General features: G+C 44.6%; 1 protein-coding gene across 2 annotated transcripts in view; it reads left to right on the top strand.

The window, feature by feature from the left end:
- The window catches only part of LOC134346686 (uncharacterized), a 140,154-nt gene that overhangs the window by 39,461 nt on the left and 83,124 nt on the right, over window positions 1-17,569 (top strand). Inside the window, exons 6-8 of one of the 2 annotated variants that reach the window (XM_063048195.1) lie at window positions 358-471; window positions 11,287-11,388; window positions 12,830-12,934. In XM_063048195.1, coding sequence (XP_062904265.1) covers window positions 358-471; window positions 11,287-11,388; window positions 12,830-12,934 — 321 coding nt within the window. The remainder of the gene's footprint in view (window positions 1-357; window positions 472-11,286; window positions 11,389-12,829; window positions 12,935-17,569) is intronic. The other variant, XM_063048196.1, reaches the window with a different exon arrangement.

Below are 17,569 nucleotides of genomic sequence, written 5' to 3'. Positions count from 1 at the left end.
AACTATGGACCTTAATGAATTCCTTAAGGTCTGGCCGTTGGAATCAGGAGGAGCAGCCAGTGCAGAAATTGGCAGTAGGTGACATGAGAAGACTGGGCTGGAGTCCCACGTGGAAAATAGAGTGGGCAACGTGAAATAGTCATTCTTGCCTGAATTGCATTTCAGTGTCTTGTTAATCTATACAGGGTCTGCTGGTCTGGGTCTGCTCACAGGTTGGCACACTGGATGGGAATTGGCAATTCCCTTCACTGGGGCATAGTGTAAGAGTTTGGTTGTTGCAACCACTGGAGGTTTTCATTGACATTTCTCTGGAGCTTTGTTATATGTTTGCTTATTTGATTTATTTTTTAATTGCAGGCCTTTCAGCATTGGACTTTGCAGTGATTGGTGTGATGATCGTAGGATTGCAGTTTTCTTCAATTTATATCAATGAACTTCTGTATGTGACCAAGATCTGGGAATTATTGAAAGGTATCTGTCACTGTTTAATACACACTTGGATATAAATTTGCAAGCAAAGGAAATGTGACATCTTTTCAAAAAGAAAAACGTATCAAATTAAATCTTGTTTAATTTATCAATACCCTGCCCCAATGCAACCAGTCTATAATTGGGTGAAGTTGTCTTGCTCATTCCAGTTATGAGCTGATGTCTCGCAGTGACACAGAATGTGTGGAAATATTTGGGAGTTGTCTCTGAACTGACAAACCTTGGGTACATGTCCACAGATCCCTGAAAGTTGCCTCACAGGTAGATAGAGTTTAAGAGTCACGAGGTAATGATACAGCTCTATAAAACTCTGGTTAGGCCACACTTGGAGTAGATAGATAGATAGATATACTTTATTGATCCCAGGGGAAATTGAGTTTCGTTACAGCTGCCACAAACAATCAAACAACAAAATGCAAACTATGCCAGGTGGACTACTGTGTCCAGTTCTGGTCGCCTCACTATAGCAGGGGTCCCCAACCTTTTTTGCACTGCGGGCCAGTTTCATATTGACCATATTCTTGCGGACCGGCCGACCGGGCTGGGGGGCAGGTGGGTAGGGTTCCCAACGGACAAGAGTAGCAGTCAAATACATTGGGATTACCCCGAGAAAGACTACATTGACCCTGAAGCCTTGCACGGGCACCAGTGTGCATGTGCGCCTTGCGCATGCGCGCACGTGCCGATTATTTTTCTACAAATCGTTTTTGGCGATTCTGTTCGATGGGGGTGGGGGGGTGTTAATCACGACCGGAATATCGGTGATAAGTGGCTAATACACTCAATTTCGTTTCTAAATGGGTTTATCTAACGAATTTAATATTAAACCCACAGCGCATATTTTCCTCGCACGAATATAGAGGTAAGTCAATTATCGGGGAGGACAGGGGAGATTGAAGTAAGTGTTGAACGGACTTCCAGTAGAAGTGGCACAAGCAGGTTCGATATTATTATTTAAAGTTAAATTGGATAGGTATATGGACAGGAAAGGAATGGAGGGTTATTGGCTGAGTGCAGGTCAGTGGGACTAGGTGAGAGTAGCGTTCAGCACGGACTAGAAGGGCAGAGGTGTCCTGTATCCATGCTGTAATTGTTATATGGTTATATAAGTCAATAGCATCATAACATTTAAAGTAATGTTTGGATATTGAACACACAGCACATATTTTCCCCCTATGAACATATAAAATCATTGCAACACACCAATATCACTGAACCAGTGGGAGCCCTGGGCTTGTTTCCCTGCAACAAGATGGTGCCATTGAGGGGTGATGGGAGACAGCGATACTCGAACGGGGTTCCTTATGTCCAGTCTATTCTGCAATTTAGTTTTCGTTGCTGATCTCCTTCCCGCGCTGACATGGACACGTAATGACCTCGCATGCGTAATGGCCCAACAGTGGGCGTGACAGGGAATGAGGAAAGGTGCAGCGGACTCCTACCGCCAAATCATATCGTTTCCTCGCGGCCCGGTAGCGCATGCTCTGCAGCCCAATACCGGTCCGCGGCCCGGTGGTTGGGGACCGCTGCACTATAGGAAGAACGTGGAAGCATTGGAAAGGATACAGAGGAGACTTACCAGGATGCTGCCTGGTTTAGAGAGTATGGATTATGATCAGAGATTAAGGGAGCTAGGGCTTTACTCTTTGGAGAGAAGGAGGATGAGAGGAGACATGATAGAGGTATACAAGACATTAAGAGGAATAGATAGAGTGGATAGCCAGCGCCTCTTCCCCAGGGCACCACTGCTCAATACAAGAGGACATGGCTTTAAGGTAAGGGGAGGGAATTTCAAGGGGGATATTAGAGGAAGGTTTTTCACTCAGAGAGTGGTTGGTGCGTGGAATGCACTGCCTGAGTCAGTGGTGGAGGCAGATACACTAGTGAAATTTAAGAGGCTACTAGACAGGTATATGGAGGAATTTAAGGTGGGGGGGGGATTATATGGGAGACAGGGTTTAAGGCAACATTGTGGGCCAAAAAGCCTGTACTGTGCTGTACTATTCTATGTTCTATACTCCGGATGGGTCTTTAATAGAAGGGGCACTGAGAGGAGCTGAATCAATTCATTTGTTTCACATTGTGTTGAACTTCAGTGTAACACAAAATCAGTTTGGAGCTGAGGACCAAGGGAAAGTTTCCCCCCGATCCTGATAGTGGCAAGGTTGGGAAGGGGTAGGACTGTCACCCTTGTGTCTCACTTAGATACTTAGAACAACATTTTCATTCAACAGCAGCTTTCAGATCTGTGGCTTTTACCCCCAAGTTCCTTTCCAGCTTATAAAACATGAAAGTTTAAAAATTGTTATTCCTTTCTGTTGTCTTCATTCAGGAACTTCCACTTCACAAGCCCACTTCACAAATAAACTTTCAACACAGGTTATAGTTCAAGAATAGTGGCAAAACCTCCAGCTCCTGTCATTAATATAATGAAAAGTACCCCCTGACTGGCAGACCACAGTACGTGTGCTTGCAACACTGTGTGTCCGACAGAGTGATCAGCAGCACTGGGGCTCCACAGGGGACTGTCTTGTCACCCTTTCTCTTCACCATTTACACCTCGGACTTCAACTACTGCACAGAGTCTTGTCATCTTCAGAAGTTTTCTGATGACTCTGCCATAGTTGGATGCATCAGCAAGGGAGATGAGGCTGAGTACAGGGCTACGGTAGGAAACTTTGTCACATGGTGTGAGCAGAATTATCTGCAGCTTAAGTGAAAAAGACTAAGCAGCTGGTGGTAGACCTGAGGAGAACTAAGGTACCGGTGACCCCTGTTTCCATCCAGGGGGTCAGTGTGGACATGGTGGAGGATTACAAATACCTGGGGATACGAATTGACAATAAACTGGACTGGGCAAAGAACACTGAGGCTGTCTACAAGAAGGGTCAGAGCTGTCTCTATTTCCTGAGGAGACTGAGGTCCTTTAACATCTGCCGGACGATGCTGAGGATGTTCTGCGAGTCTGTGGTGGCCAGTGCGATCATGTTTGCTGTTGTGTGCTGGGGCAGCAGGCTGAGAGTAGCGGACACCAACAGAATCAACAAACTCATTCGTAAGGCCAGTGATGTTGTGGGGATGGAACTGGACTCTCTGACGGTGGTGTCTGAAAAGAGGATGCTGTCCAAGTTGCATGCCATCTTGGACAATGTCTCCTATCCACTACATAATGTACTGGTTGGGCACAGGAGTACATTCAGCCAGAGACTCATTCCACCGAGATGCAACACAGAGCGTCATAGGAAGTCATTCCTGCCTGTGGCCATCAAACTTTACAACTCCTTCCTTGGAGGGTCAGACACTCTGAGCCAATAGGCTGGTCCTGGACTTAATTCCTGGCATAATTTACATATTACTATTTAACTATTTATGGTTTTATTACTATTTAATTATTTATGGTGCAACTGTAACAAAAGAACAATTTCCCCCGGAATCAATGAAGTATGACTATGTGAAGCTCCAGAGGTAAATTGCAAAATAATATGTCAGCAAGTTGCAGGGAACAATAATGATGCAGGTGACCCTGGACTGAACATAGAGTTCGGTTTTAAAGAAGGAGTACAAGTGCAGAGTTTCAGACAGGGAAACTCAGAGTTTGGTTAAAGCAACCACACCAGTTGTGGAGTGATGAAGACCAGGAGTTCACAGGAGGAGAGAGACAGAGAAGTGAAGAAATTTCAAATGCACCTGGACTAAACTGTTGTAGAACTGGGTCAGGGAATGTGAGGTATAAAGATTTAGCAGGTTCTGAGAGCACAGATGAGATTTTAATCATTGGGCATTATAACAGGACACCTAAAACAAACATCCCTGAATCAGCTAAGATCAACATGGTTTAGTGAGAGGGATATCATGTTTGATCTATTTAATGGCCTCTTTTTACGGTGATAACGTGCTGTGGGTAAAGGTTGTTCTGCTGTGTTTAGATTTCCAGCGAACATTTACTATGATGTCATATCAAAGGTTATTGTGGAAAATGTAAAATTATGGTGAAGAAGGTTGTCTGACAAACTGGAAGAAGGCAGTCAGCATAACTGGGTCTTTTCTGGTTATCTGGATGTAAAAGTGGGGTGGCACTGTGTTTGGTTCTGGAAACAGATTTTCATAATTTTCTGTAATGTTCTTGCTGTGGGAGATGAGGTTACCAATGATATGGTGGTTAAATTTGACGCCAGCATAAGGAGGAAAGTAAATTATGATAAGGACATATGGAGCTTCCAAATGAATAGAGTTATGAGAATGGGCGAATCATCTGACAAATGGAGTGTAAGGTGGCAGAATGTGGAATTGTTCATTTTGTCAGGGAAAACGAAGGAGTGTATTATTGAAATGGGGAGAGGCTGCAGATGCAGAGGGAGCTGGGTTCACTGGGTATCACTAGCAACTGGGACAATTTCAGCTTCAGCAAGTAATTAGAGAAGGTAACAGAATGTCACGTTTATTGTAGAGTGAACTGACTGTAGAAGAGTTAAAATTATCTTCAGTTAAATAGGAGACGTTCAAGTTCAAGACCACACTTCCAACTCCTCAGCGGGAGGAGAAGATGGCAGCGCGCCATGCGTGCGCAGCTCTCTGGTGAAAAATGATGTCGTATCTGTTAAATAGGGGCCGTGGACAATTCTGATTTGATGGAGAATGGATGTGAAATCACAGAGGAACATCTGGAGAAATTTCTGAAGCGCCCGTCTGCTGCTGTCGTTACTGTGTGGTCGGGAATCTTTCTGAGAGTAGACCTCAATATCCCTGGCCTTGCCTGCTTTTGGCGACTCAGAAGGAGGTCGAATCCTTCAGCAGAGGATGTCAGTACTCGGTGTCAGAGAGCTGATCAGAGCTCAAAGTTTTCGGATGACACAGAGTCGGATTGTGGTCAGCATGGCAGGGAGAGTTTTTCTTCCTTCTCCCCTCTGCGTGAGATGTGGGACATTTGAGAAACTTTGAACTTTACTGTGCTCACAGACTTCTTCATCAAGTTATGGTATTGTTACACTGTTTGTAACTACATGTTATAGTTATGTGGTTTTGTCAGTTTTTTCAGTCTTGGTTTGTCCTGTGTTTTGTGATATCACACCGGAGGAAATAATGTATCATTTCTTAATGCATGCATTACTAAATGATAATAAAAGGGGACTACGTGTCTTCATAATCTAAGTTCGTTTATTGTCATCTGACTGTACATAATACAACCAAATAACACAAATATTCCTCCAGACCACGGTGCACCCACAAAACACACATCACTCACAGCACAGAAAACAAAATATTACCACAAATACATTAATAAAACATAATTCAGAGTGCATGTCGTGTGCAGCACAGGTAAACAGTAAACAGCTTGCTGAGGGTGAGCAGTTTCAAGTTGCTGGGTGTCAGCATCTCTGAGGATCTGTCCTGGGCCCAACATCTTCATACAATCACAAAGAAGGCACGACAGTGGCTATATTTCTTGAGGAATTTGATGACAACTGATATGTCACCAAAGACGCTCACAACTTTCTACAGATGTACTGTGAAGAGCTTTCTAACTGGTTGCTTCACCGTCTGGTGTGAGGGGTCATTGTACAGGATCGGAATAAGCTGCAGAAAGTTGTAAACTCAGTCAGCTCCATCATGGGCACCAGCCTCCCCAGCATCCAGGAAATTTTTTAAAGGATGCCTCAGAAAGACGGCATCGACCATTAAGGCTCCCCATCACCTAGGATATGCCCTCTTCATATTGCTAAGATCAAGGAGGAGGTAGAACATCTGAAGACACTGACGTGAAGTTCCAAACCAAACTCGAATCAACGATGGGATCCTCGACAGCTGTGGCAGGGTTTGAATGCTATCACCTCTTATAAAGTTAAATCAAGTGACATGGGAGACAGCAGAGCTTCACTTCCAGATGAGCTCAACGTCTTCTCTGCTCACATTGACTATCAGAACATGGAGGAACCATTGCAATCTCCCACATCCCCTGATGATCCGATGATCTGAAGTGCGGGTTGTCTTCAGAAGGGTGAATCCAAGGAAACCGTCTGGACTGGACTGGGTAACTGGCCACGTACTAAAATGCTGATCAACTGGCTGGTGTGTTCACTGAGATCTTTAACCTCTTGCTTTGGCAGTGTGTGGTACCACCTGCATCAAGCAGGCTTCATTTATATTGGTACTCAAGAAGATCGTGGTAACCTGCTTCAATGACTATCGCCCAGTTGCACTGAGGTACGTCGACAGTGATGACGTGTTTTGAGAGGTTGGTGATGAAACGTATCAGCTCCTGCCTGAGAGGTGACTTGGAGCCTCTCCAATTTGCCTTCCGGAGCAACAGGTCTACAGCAGATGTCGTCTCACTGGCTCTTCACTTAATCCTGGAACGTCTGGACAGCAAAGATGCAGACATCAAGACGTTCGTTATTATCTACAGCTCAGCATACAATACCATCATCCCCTCAAATCTAATCAACAAGCTACAAGACCTTGGCCTCAATACCACCCTGTGCAATTGGACCCTGAATTCCTTCACTTGTAAATCTCAGTCAGTTCTGATTGGCAACAACATCTCCTCCACGATCTCCATCAGCACAGGTGTACCACAGGGCTGTGAGCTTAGACTCTGCTCTACCTGCTTTACACTGATGACTGTGTGGCTGAGCACAGTTCCAATGCCACATTCAGGTTTGCTGACAACACCACTGTCACAGGCCAAATCAAAGTGTTGATGAATCAGCATACAGGAGGGAGACTGAAAATCCAGCTGAGTGGTGTCATGACAACAACCTCTCACTCAATGTCAGAAAGACCAAGGAATTGATTACAGACTTCAGGAGGTGGAAACCAGAGGTCCATGAGCCAGTCCTCATCAGAGGATCAGAGGCGGAGAGGGTCAGCAGTTTTAAATTCCTGGGTGCTACTATCTCAGAGGACCTGTCCTGGGCCCAGCATGTAAATGCAATTCTGAAGAAAGCCTAGCAGTGCCTGTACCATTTCCTCAGCAGTTGGCAGAGATTCAGCATGACATGTAAAACTTTAACAACTTCTATTTCTAACTTCTCAACTTCTATAGATGTGTAGTGGAGAGTATATTGATTGGCTGCATCATAGCCTGGTATGGAAATACTAATGACTTTGAACGGAAAACCCGACACAAAGTAACAGATTCATCGTGGGTAAAGCCCTCTGAACCATTGAGCACATCTACATGAAACACTATCGTAGGAAAGCAGCACCCATCATCAGGGATCCCACCAACCAGGTCATGCTCTCTTCTCACTGTGGCCATCAGGTAGAAGGTACAATAGCCTCAGGACTCGCACCACCAGGTTCAAGAACAGTTACTACCCCTCAACCACCAGGCTCTTGAACAAAAGAGGATAACTACACTCAACTTCACTTGTCCCTTCCTTGAAATGTTCCCACAACCAATGATCTCACTTTCAAGGACTCTGTCTCATTATCTCATGTACTTATTATTTATTTACATTTGCACAGTTGTTGTCTTCTACACTCTGGTTGATCATTCATTGATCTTGTTATAGTTACTATTCTAGAGATTTGCAGGGCAAGCACACAAGACAATGAATGTCAGGGTTGTATATGATGATATTTATGTACTTTGATAATAAAATTGACTTTGAACTTTGAACAATTGACACTCTGTCAAGACCCTCAGGATTTTCACGTAGAACAGTACAGCACAGGAACCGGCCCTGAGTCAGAGTATCTGCGCTGAACATGATACCAAATCAAACTCATCCCTTCTGTCTGAACATGATCCATATCCCTCCACTCCCTGTAGATTCTTCTTCCTGTCTGAATGCCTGTTAAATGCCTCCCCCACCCCTGACAGCCCGCTCCAGACACGTGGCACTCTGTAAAATAATTTGCCCTGCACATCTCCTCTAAACTTTTACCCATTAACCTTCAAGCTACAGCCTCTAGTTTTTGGCATTTCCACCCTGGGAAAAAGGCTGACTGTCTACCCTATCTACTCTTCTCATAATTTTGTAAACTTCTGTCAGGTACCCCCTCAGCCTCTGACACTCCAGTTAAAACAATCCGAGTTTGCCCGATCTCTCTTTATAGTTCATCCCCTCTAATCCAGGCAGCATCTTGGTAAAACTTTACTGCACCTTCTCCAAAGCCTCCACATCTTTCCTACAACTGGGCAAAGAAAACAGCACGCAATATCTGTACAATGTCGGCTGCTCCGGGACCTCTTAAGTGTTATTAATGTTCCCGCCTCAACCACAATAAACAAATTGAGTACTCCTTCTCTGAAATGCTTAGGGCCAGATTTTGTATTTTTTCATATTTTGGAATACATAATGAGATATTTTAGGATCGCCATCATTTCCGACTCTGAATTTATGTGCTACTGGTAAGCAGTCTTAGTCTTACACTTGTTCATCACTCATCTGTAGGTCACAGTAAAAATTATTACATAACACTAATATAATGAAACTATAATTTGTGCAGGGTAACAAAAGCAGCACAACAGTATCAGAGAATACCTGAATCAACAACAAACAATGGCAGGGTTTCAGTCTCCACCTACAATATCGTGCTTTGATAAAAACGTTACAGCACACTGTATTTGTATTTTTTTAGGTTTCGATTTCATGTTTAAAGGAAGTTTGGATAGGTACATGGATGGTAGGGGTATGGGGGCTATGTTCCAGGTGTAGGTCGATGGGAGTAGGCAGTTTAAATGGTTTGGCATGGACTAGATGGGCCAAACAGCCTGTTTCGGTCCTATACTTTTCTACGGCAACATCCTTATGCAAGTCTCCTGTGCACACTTTCCAGCTGATGGCTTCTCTCCTGTAGGAGGGAGACCAAAGCTTTTTCAGTACTGTAACAGGACTGGAAACCCAGACATTCAAACATCAAATTTCCCACTGACTTAGGAGACGCCAACAAGGATTTGTGAATAGGAAAAGTAGGCTGGTGATAGAGGAACTCAATTACAATGACAGTCGGAATCTTGAAGTTGGTTGTGGGGTGGCAGAGTGGTTAGAGGTTGATCTGTGAGAGGGGTAATTTGGAGGTTTAAAAGGTGAAAGATCAGTTCTGTCAAATTTGTTAACATTCAGTGCTGGAAGGGAAATTGGTAATGAATGGTAGGTATGCTTCATGGGTAAGTTTAATGTGGGGAGGTAGTGGGATAAAATCTAGACTGAGATAAAATTTCATGATGGGGCAACAAGGACAAAGAAAAAGGAGAGAGGCTGATGAAGAGTCTGACTCACAAGTCTCCATGGAGACAGGAGACTGATGAATAGTCAGACCCACAAGTCTCCATGGAGACAGGAGACTGATGAATAGTCTGACCCACAAGTCTCCATGGAGACAGGAGACTGATGACACTGGGATCAGGAACAGAAAACAAGTTACTGGAGGAACTCGGTGGGTCAGCAGCATCTGTGAAGGTAAAGGGGTTGCACACACAAAATGGTCCTGCCGAAGGGTTTCGGCCCGAAACATCAACTCTACTTTTTTCTGCCTGGCCTACTGAGTTCCTCCAGCATTTTGTGTGTATTCCTTGGATTTCCAGCATCTGCAGATTTTCTCTTGTCTGAGGTAAAGGGGTTGTGAACATTTCAGGCTGAGACCTGATCCAGCTTGTTTTATTTTCACACAAACATTCACAGTTTGGTTCATATTGTTGAAAAACATCAAGGTGATGACCTGGGGGATAACTTTGGATTCTAGTTCATCTTTAAACAGTTCAGTGGGCAAGAGCTGAATGTTTTGGTGATTGGTTAAACCAGTTTACCAGACAGGGTGCTCAGGCCTGTTAATCTTGAGTGTATAGTGATGGAAGTTGTGCCAATGGACAGCGTTTCAGTGAATGAGTTACAGTTATAATGGTGAAAAGGGGATTTGGTGATGTGAAGAGGGTTTGATTCAACACCTCAGTAACTCCTGCGATGTGGATGATAAGGTTGGGAATGTGAAAGTGCATTTGTGAGGAAATTGAGAGAAATTCTTTTTCAGTAATGTGGGTCTGAAGAGGGTGAGAATTTTGGTGGAGGGTGCAAAATACGAAACCAGCTCTTCCACCGCCCCCCCCTTTCTTGACAGCAACTGGAAATGAACAAAAGCCACTACAAGAGAGGTGTCCTTGGATCTTGTGCACTGCTCACCACTGGATATCCTGGACAACCTCTCCCCTTATCTGTATTAAATATCCCAGCATTTGGATAGTTCAGCCTGTACCCTTGAGCTGTTTAGTTTCAATGTTGGAATAAGCCGCTGCCTGACACTGTGAGCAGCTGTTCCAGTCCTCGGCATCAGAACAGGATTCACAGTCAAACAGTGTAACCTCAGTGTTACAGCTGGGGTTGGTTTTTGTTAACACTGGCAACTTGATGTCAGTCTCAGCCCTTGAGATCATGAGGGAATACAGCAGAGAATATCGACAGTGGGCTGTTGCCTTATCTGCTGGACATGTCCAGAGGGAAGCTGCAGTGTATCTGTTTCCACATGCACAGTCAGTGGCTGAGGGTTTATCTAAGTTATCAAATGTAAAACAAATCCTGGTAGCAGCCACAAACTGTGTTTTGTGTCTCTCTGAGCTCCCCATTTGCTGCAGTGGTGAGTGAACTCCTGAACCTCCTTCAATCCAAAGCTCTGACATCTGATCCATTTCAGAGTTGTTTGGATTGTTTGATGTTTAGGACATGCAATATCATCACCAATCGAAACAACCCTGAGTCAGGCTCTGTTACCTGGGACATTTGTCCATTGATGCATGTGTTAAATCGTTCATATTGTTTGGACATCAAATGTTTTAAATTTCTTTTTATTTTTGAAAAGGTTCTCAGATGACCAGAATTTGGAGGAAATTGAAAGCCATCTGTGATACTGTCCTCATCAATTGTTTCATCATTACTTGGATCGTCAGCGCTACGAGTTTTGGTATGTGGTCAAATAAACTTGTATTAAAATGATGAACTCAGTGCTCTGCAGGGTGGTTGGAATGCATTGAGTATCTCAGTCAGTACAATGTAAGATGTTTTATCAGGACCACCAGCATCTGCAGTCCTCAGCCCCACAACTGGGTGCAGGGAAACCTGCTGGAGGTTCAGACAGTAATGGCCAAACATCAACAGTTCAGAACCACCAGAAACACAGCACAGGTCAGTTGAACACATACAGGTCAGATAAATCACTGGGGGTCACATAGGTAAACCGGACTGAGTGATGGACCTTGGGTGATTCAGTGACTTTCCAGTGAAATTGTTGGACAGCCGCATAACCAATTGTTGTGGATGTCAGGAGAATCAAACCATGGACCATGTGGGACGGCTGTCTGCAGTGTAGTGCACTCCTCAAGGTGTAGCCATTGGAACACCAGAACATGCAGCCAGTGCAGAATATTGACAGCAAGAGACCAGGACAGATTAGACTGCAGGGAATAATTCTGGTCTGGAATAACAGGTCAGCATGTTGTTATCCTACATCGGAGGCCATGCAGAGTCAGTTGGTTCAGTCACGTAGGCAAAGTTAGCAAGTCTGGCCAGAGTTTACTACATTTCTGCCCTGTGGAGATAAGTGAAATAGTTTGGTTCTTTGCATCAATAGGCAGCTGTTATGGTCATTTACCTGATGAATTGTTACAGGTGTAAGGGGGTTTCGACTTTTATGTTACTGCAGAGGCTAATTAAAATGGCGTCTTCGTTATGTTAATCTGGGGAATGCGGCTTTGTTGTGTTAAACGCTGAGAAAGTTTGCGCTAGCAGCTTTTTTTTGCTTTAGAGTGTGATAAGAGAGTGCTATTAACCAATTGAGATAGTTGTTCTGGTTTTGGTGTATTTGAAGATACTGTATGCGCGCGGTTTTGGGGCAGAAGGTGGGAGAGCGAGACAGAGGATGGACGAGGTGCTGTGAGTCCGCTAACGGGTCGGACCCCGAGCGGGACGTTCGGCGAGGAGATGGAGACGGACTCGTGTGGAGCGTCTGGTCGACCACCGTTGTTGGTCCCAGGCGGCCGGTCGAGGTGGTCCGAGGGGGTCGCAGGGTGAAGAAGAAGGTCCTTGAGCTCCAACGGTTTTTGTGCACAAAGAGATTGAACTTTGATAAGTGTGGCGCCTTTTATTTTCCTTTTATATTTTATTCTCTTTTAATTATATAGTTCCAGTAATATCTATAAACTGTATATAATTTAATCGTATCTGATGTATTGTCTGTTATTTGGGCGGGGTGTGGTACATCACACAGCACCCACACAAACTAATTACCTAGTTTGTCGGGGCCGAGGGCTGTTTCCCTAGACGACAGCAAGCCGAGCGAACCTGAGGGTGGCCGGGGGGGGCGGGGCTACACAGGTTTACTCATTTAAGTTTGTTTTTAATTGCAGGCCTTTCCAATGCGGGAATTGTCAGTGTCGTCTTGTCAGTCGTACTGCCAATTGTGTTCATTTTAATTCTCGTGTGTCGGTACATAAAAGATTATTTGGACACAGGTATCTGTCATTGTATTTTCACACTTGTGTATCAACTCCAATCACATCTCCAAATAATTTGAGACTCATTTTAATAAAAAGATAGAAAGGAGAAAAAACTGAATAATCCTCACCCCCACCAACTCCTCTGGATTCCTGTGACTTGTGGGATGAAATTGTCTGACATTTTTCCCAGTTATGAAATTCTGGTTTACAGTTTCACCACAGCTGGAATGATTCTGGAGTCACCTCTGATCTGACTCCAGAGGGTCTTTAGAAAAAGTAGTCTCGAGAGGAACGTGTCTCAGCTCTCTGGTGTTTGATGCATGGCGTTGTCAAATTTCAGCATCATATCAGGTTGGTGTAAAATATCCCAATGATGGTGAGGTGAGTGAGTGAGTGTTTGGGGCCATTCTCATTCTTGATACAGTGGGGTGTGGGAAGGCCTCTCCTTCAGGCTGTTAATAATCTTGCTTGAGTATTGGATTAAATGTTCTTTTTTCAGACTGATACAGCAAAAAAGCACAACTACTTCCAAGGTCAGTACAGTCAACAAAGATGTCTTGATGCATTTAAACTAACTATCGCTGCTTAAAACTGACGGAAACAACTCTGATTGTGGATGGAAGCGCCCACAGAGGAAGTGTGGCTGTAGATCGGGGTTACAAGTGCGTTTAGGAAATGGGGTTTTAAACTCCCTATACTAACGATCTTGCTGGCGATTGTGCAGTCTCTGGTGAATAAAATCGATGAACCCAGAGCCAGGGTGCTGAATCAGAGGGACATTAGGACCACGTGTGTCTTTTGTTTCACGGAATCCTGGTTAACCCCTTCCATGCTAGATGCAGCGATTCAGATCGACGGGTTTACTATACACCATCAGGATAGATCTATAGAGTCTCTCAAAACCAGATATGGAGAAGTATGCCTCATGATCAACTCTTCTTGGTGAACAAATATATCAGTGTTGTCCCAATTCTGCTCACCAGACCTGGAATATCTAGCAGTTAAGTGCCATCCTTTTTACCCACCACGGGAGATCTCCACGGTCATTCTGGTAGCAGTTTACATTCCACCTCAGGCCAATGTCTATCAGTCTTTAGATGATCTGAGCAATGGGATCAACATGCACAAAACAGCTCATCCTAATGCCTTCACCATTGTTTTGTAAGATTTTAACCAGGCCAGTCTGAAAAAAATCACTAAGCAATTACCATCAACAGATCACTTGCAATACCAGAGGAAACAACACACTGGACCATTGTTACACCACCATCAAAAATGCCTACCATGCTATTCCACGCCCTCACTTCGGGAAGTCTGATCACCTGGCTGTACTTCTACTCCCTGAGTATAGGCAGGGACTGAAGACTGCAGTACCAGTAGTGAGGACCAGGAAGGTTTGGACAAGAGAAGCACAGGAGTGCCTACAGGACTGCTTTGAATCAGTGGACTGGACTGTATTCAGGGATTCATCTTTGAACCCGGATGAGTATGCTGCAGTTGTTACCAACTACATTAAAACCTGTGTGGGTGAGTGTGTTCCTACAAAGACATACTGCACATTCTCAAACCAAAAGCCGTGGGTGAACAGGAGGTACGTCGTCTGCTGAAGGCTAGATTTGTGCCATTTAAGACTGGTGATCCAGACCTGTACCAGAAAACCAGGTATGATTTGCTGAAGGTTATTTCAAGGGTAAAGAGACAATTTTGAACGAGGTTGGAGGCGACATCGGATCCACGACAACTCTGGCAGGGTTTGCAAGATATTACTTCCTACAAAGTGAAACCCAGTAGTATGAATGGCAGCAATGCTACACTACCAGATGAATTCAACGCCTTCTATGCATGCTTTGAAAGGGAGAACACAACTACAGCTGTGAAGATCCCTGCTGCACCTGGTGACCCTGTGATCTCTGTCTCAGAGGTGAATGTTCAGCTGTTTTTAAAGAGAGTGAACCCTCGCAAGTTGGAAGGTCCCAATGGAGTACCTGGTAAGGCTCTGTAAACCTGTGCCAACCAACTGGCGGGAGTATTCAAGGAAACTTTTAACCTCTCACTGCTACGGGCAGAAGTTCGTATTTGCTTCAAAAAGGCAACAATTATACCAGTGCCTTAGAAGAATAACGTGAGCTGTCTTAATAACTATCGCCCAGTAGCACTCACATCAACAGTGATGAAATGCTTTGAGAAGTTGGTCATGACTCAACTGAACTCCCGCCTCAGCAAGGACTTGAACCCATTGCAATTTGCCTATCACCACAATAGGTTAATGGCAGATGCAATCTCAATGGCTCTTCACATGGCTTTAGAACACCTGGACAACAGAAACACTTATGTCAGGATGCAGTTCATCGACTATACCTTGTCATTTAATACAAACATTCCCACAATCCTGATTGAGAAGTTGCAGAACCTGGGCTTCTGTACCTCCCTCTGCAATTGGATCCTCAACTTCCTAACCGGAAGACCACAATCTGTGCGGTTTGGTGATAATATCTCCTCCTCACTGACGATCAACACTGGTGCACTTCAGTGGTATGTGCTTAGCCCACTGCCCTACTCTCTGTATACACATGACTGTGTGGCCAGGCATAACTCAAATACCATCTATAAATTTGCTAATGGTACAACCATTGTTGGTAGAATCTCAGGTGGTGGTGAGAGGGCGTACAGGAGTGAGATATGCCAGCTAGTGGAGTGGTACCGCAGCAACAGCCTGGCACTCAATATCAGCAAGACGAAAGAGCTGATTGTGGACTTCAGGCAGGGTAAGACGAAGGAACACATACAATCCTCATAGAGGGATCAGAAGTGGATAGAGTGAGCAGCTTCAAGTTCCTGGGTATCAAGATCTCTGAGGATCTAACGTAGTCCCAACATATCGATGTACTTATAAAGAAGGCAAGACAGTGGCGATATTTTATTAGGAGTTTGAAGAGATTTGGTATGTCAACAAATACACTCAAAAACTTCTATAGAAGTACCATGGAGAACATTCTGACAGGCTGCATCACTGTCTGGTGTGGAGGGGCTACTGCACAGGACCGAACACAAAATAATCTGCAGATGCTGGGGAGGAGCAACACCTCATATACCGTCTAGGTAGTCTCCAGCCCCTTGGTATGAACATAGAATTCTCCAACTTCCAGTAATTCCCTCCCCTCCCTTCCCCTATCCCTATGTCACTCTGCTCCCTCCCCCAGCTGCCTATCACCTCCCTCATGGTTCTGTCTCCTTCTACTACCCTTTGTGTTTTCCCCTATTCCTTCTTCACCTTTCCTGCCTATCACCTCCCCGCTTCCCTTCCCCCACCCCTTTATCTTTCCCCTTACTGGTTTTTCACCTGGAACCTACCAGCCTTCTCCTTCCCACCCTCCCCCTACCTTCTTTATAGGGCCTCTGCCCCTTCCCTCTACAGTCTTGATGAAGGGTTCCGGCCTGAAACATCGACCAATCTTTTCCACGGATGCTGCCTGACCTGCTGAGTTCCTCCAGCATGTTGTGAGTGTTGCACAAGACCGAAAGAAGCTGCAGAGGTTTGTAAATTTAGTCAGCTCCATCTTGGTTACTTGTCAACAAAGTCCCCAGGACATTTTCAGGTGCACTGTCTCAGAAGGCAGCGTACATTATTAAGGACCCCAGCACCCAGGGCATGCCCTTTTCTCACTGCTACCATCAGGAAGGAGATACAGAAGTCTGAAGGCACACACTCAGCGATTCAGGAACAGCTTCTCCTCTCTGCCCTCCGATTCCTAAATGGACATTGAACCCTTGGACACTACCTGACTTTTTTAAAATATATAGTATTTCTGGTTTTCTGCATGATTCTCAATCTATTCAATATATGTTAACAAATTTCACGTCACATGTCGGTGATAATAAACCTGATTCTGATTTTTGTTTTCAACAACACATTCCAATCAATTAATGCAAAGGTAAAAGATGCTGTGAGATTACAGGTTCTGTTTCTCATGTGGAGAAGTTCACTCTTCCCCCTGCTCATAGGAGTTGGCTGAATTTTTCAGTTCCTGTGTGACGTCATTGAAACGATATGAAGAATGTAAAGAGCTGTCAGACACTCTCCTGTTCCTGGTATGATGCAACATCAGACCCTGATATCTGAAATAAAGTCGCTGGTGACAATAAGTCTGATGTGCAGGTGTCAGTCAACTGTCTGGGCATCAACCTGCCCTTCACAAGGAGACTCTCTCTCCTCGAATGTACCCTGACCAGATTGTGGATATCTGCCAGAGCTCCTCTGGCTAAATGAGTTGGAGAACTTTTGTGACAAAATGTGGAATCCAGCCAGAGGTTGAGAGCTTCAGTGACTTTCCAGTGAAATTGTGGGGTAACTCCATAACCAATTGTTGTGGAAGTTGGGAAAATCAATTCCTAGATCATGTGGATCAGTGTAGTACACTCCCAAAGGAGTGGCCATTGCAACACCAGAAGGAGCAGCTGGTGCAGAGTATTGGTAGGAGGTGACCTGGAAAGATTGGACAACTGATCGGGATTGTGAATTGTCTATTCCAGGTTTCCCACCTTACAGGACAGGCAGTCAATAAGGCAGGGCAGAGGTTGGCACATGCCCGTCCCTGCAAGATGAAAGTGGAACAGTTTGGTTGTTTGCAACATTGTGAAGCTGTTATGATC

This window comes from Mobula hypostoma, chromosome 5, assembly GCF_963921235.1.
Source record: "Mobula hypostoma chromosome 5, sMobHyp1.1, whole genome shotgun sequence".
Lineage (NCBI taxonomy): Eukaryota > Metazoa > Chordata > Chondrichthyes > Myliobatiformes > Myliobatidae > Mobula > Mobula hypostoma.
Note: the sequence above shows the minus strand (reverse complement) of the source record. Positions and strands in the feature narration are given on the sequence as shown.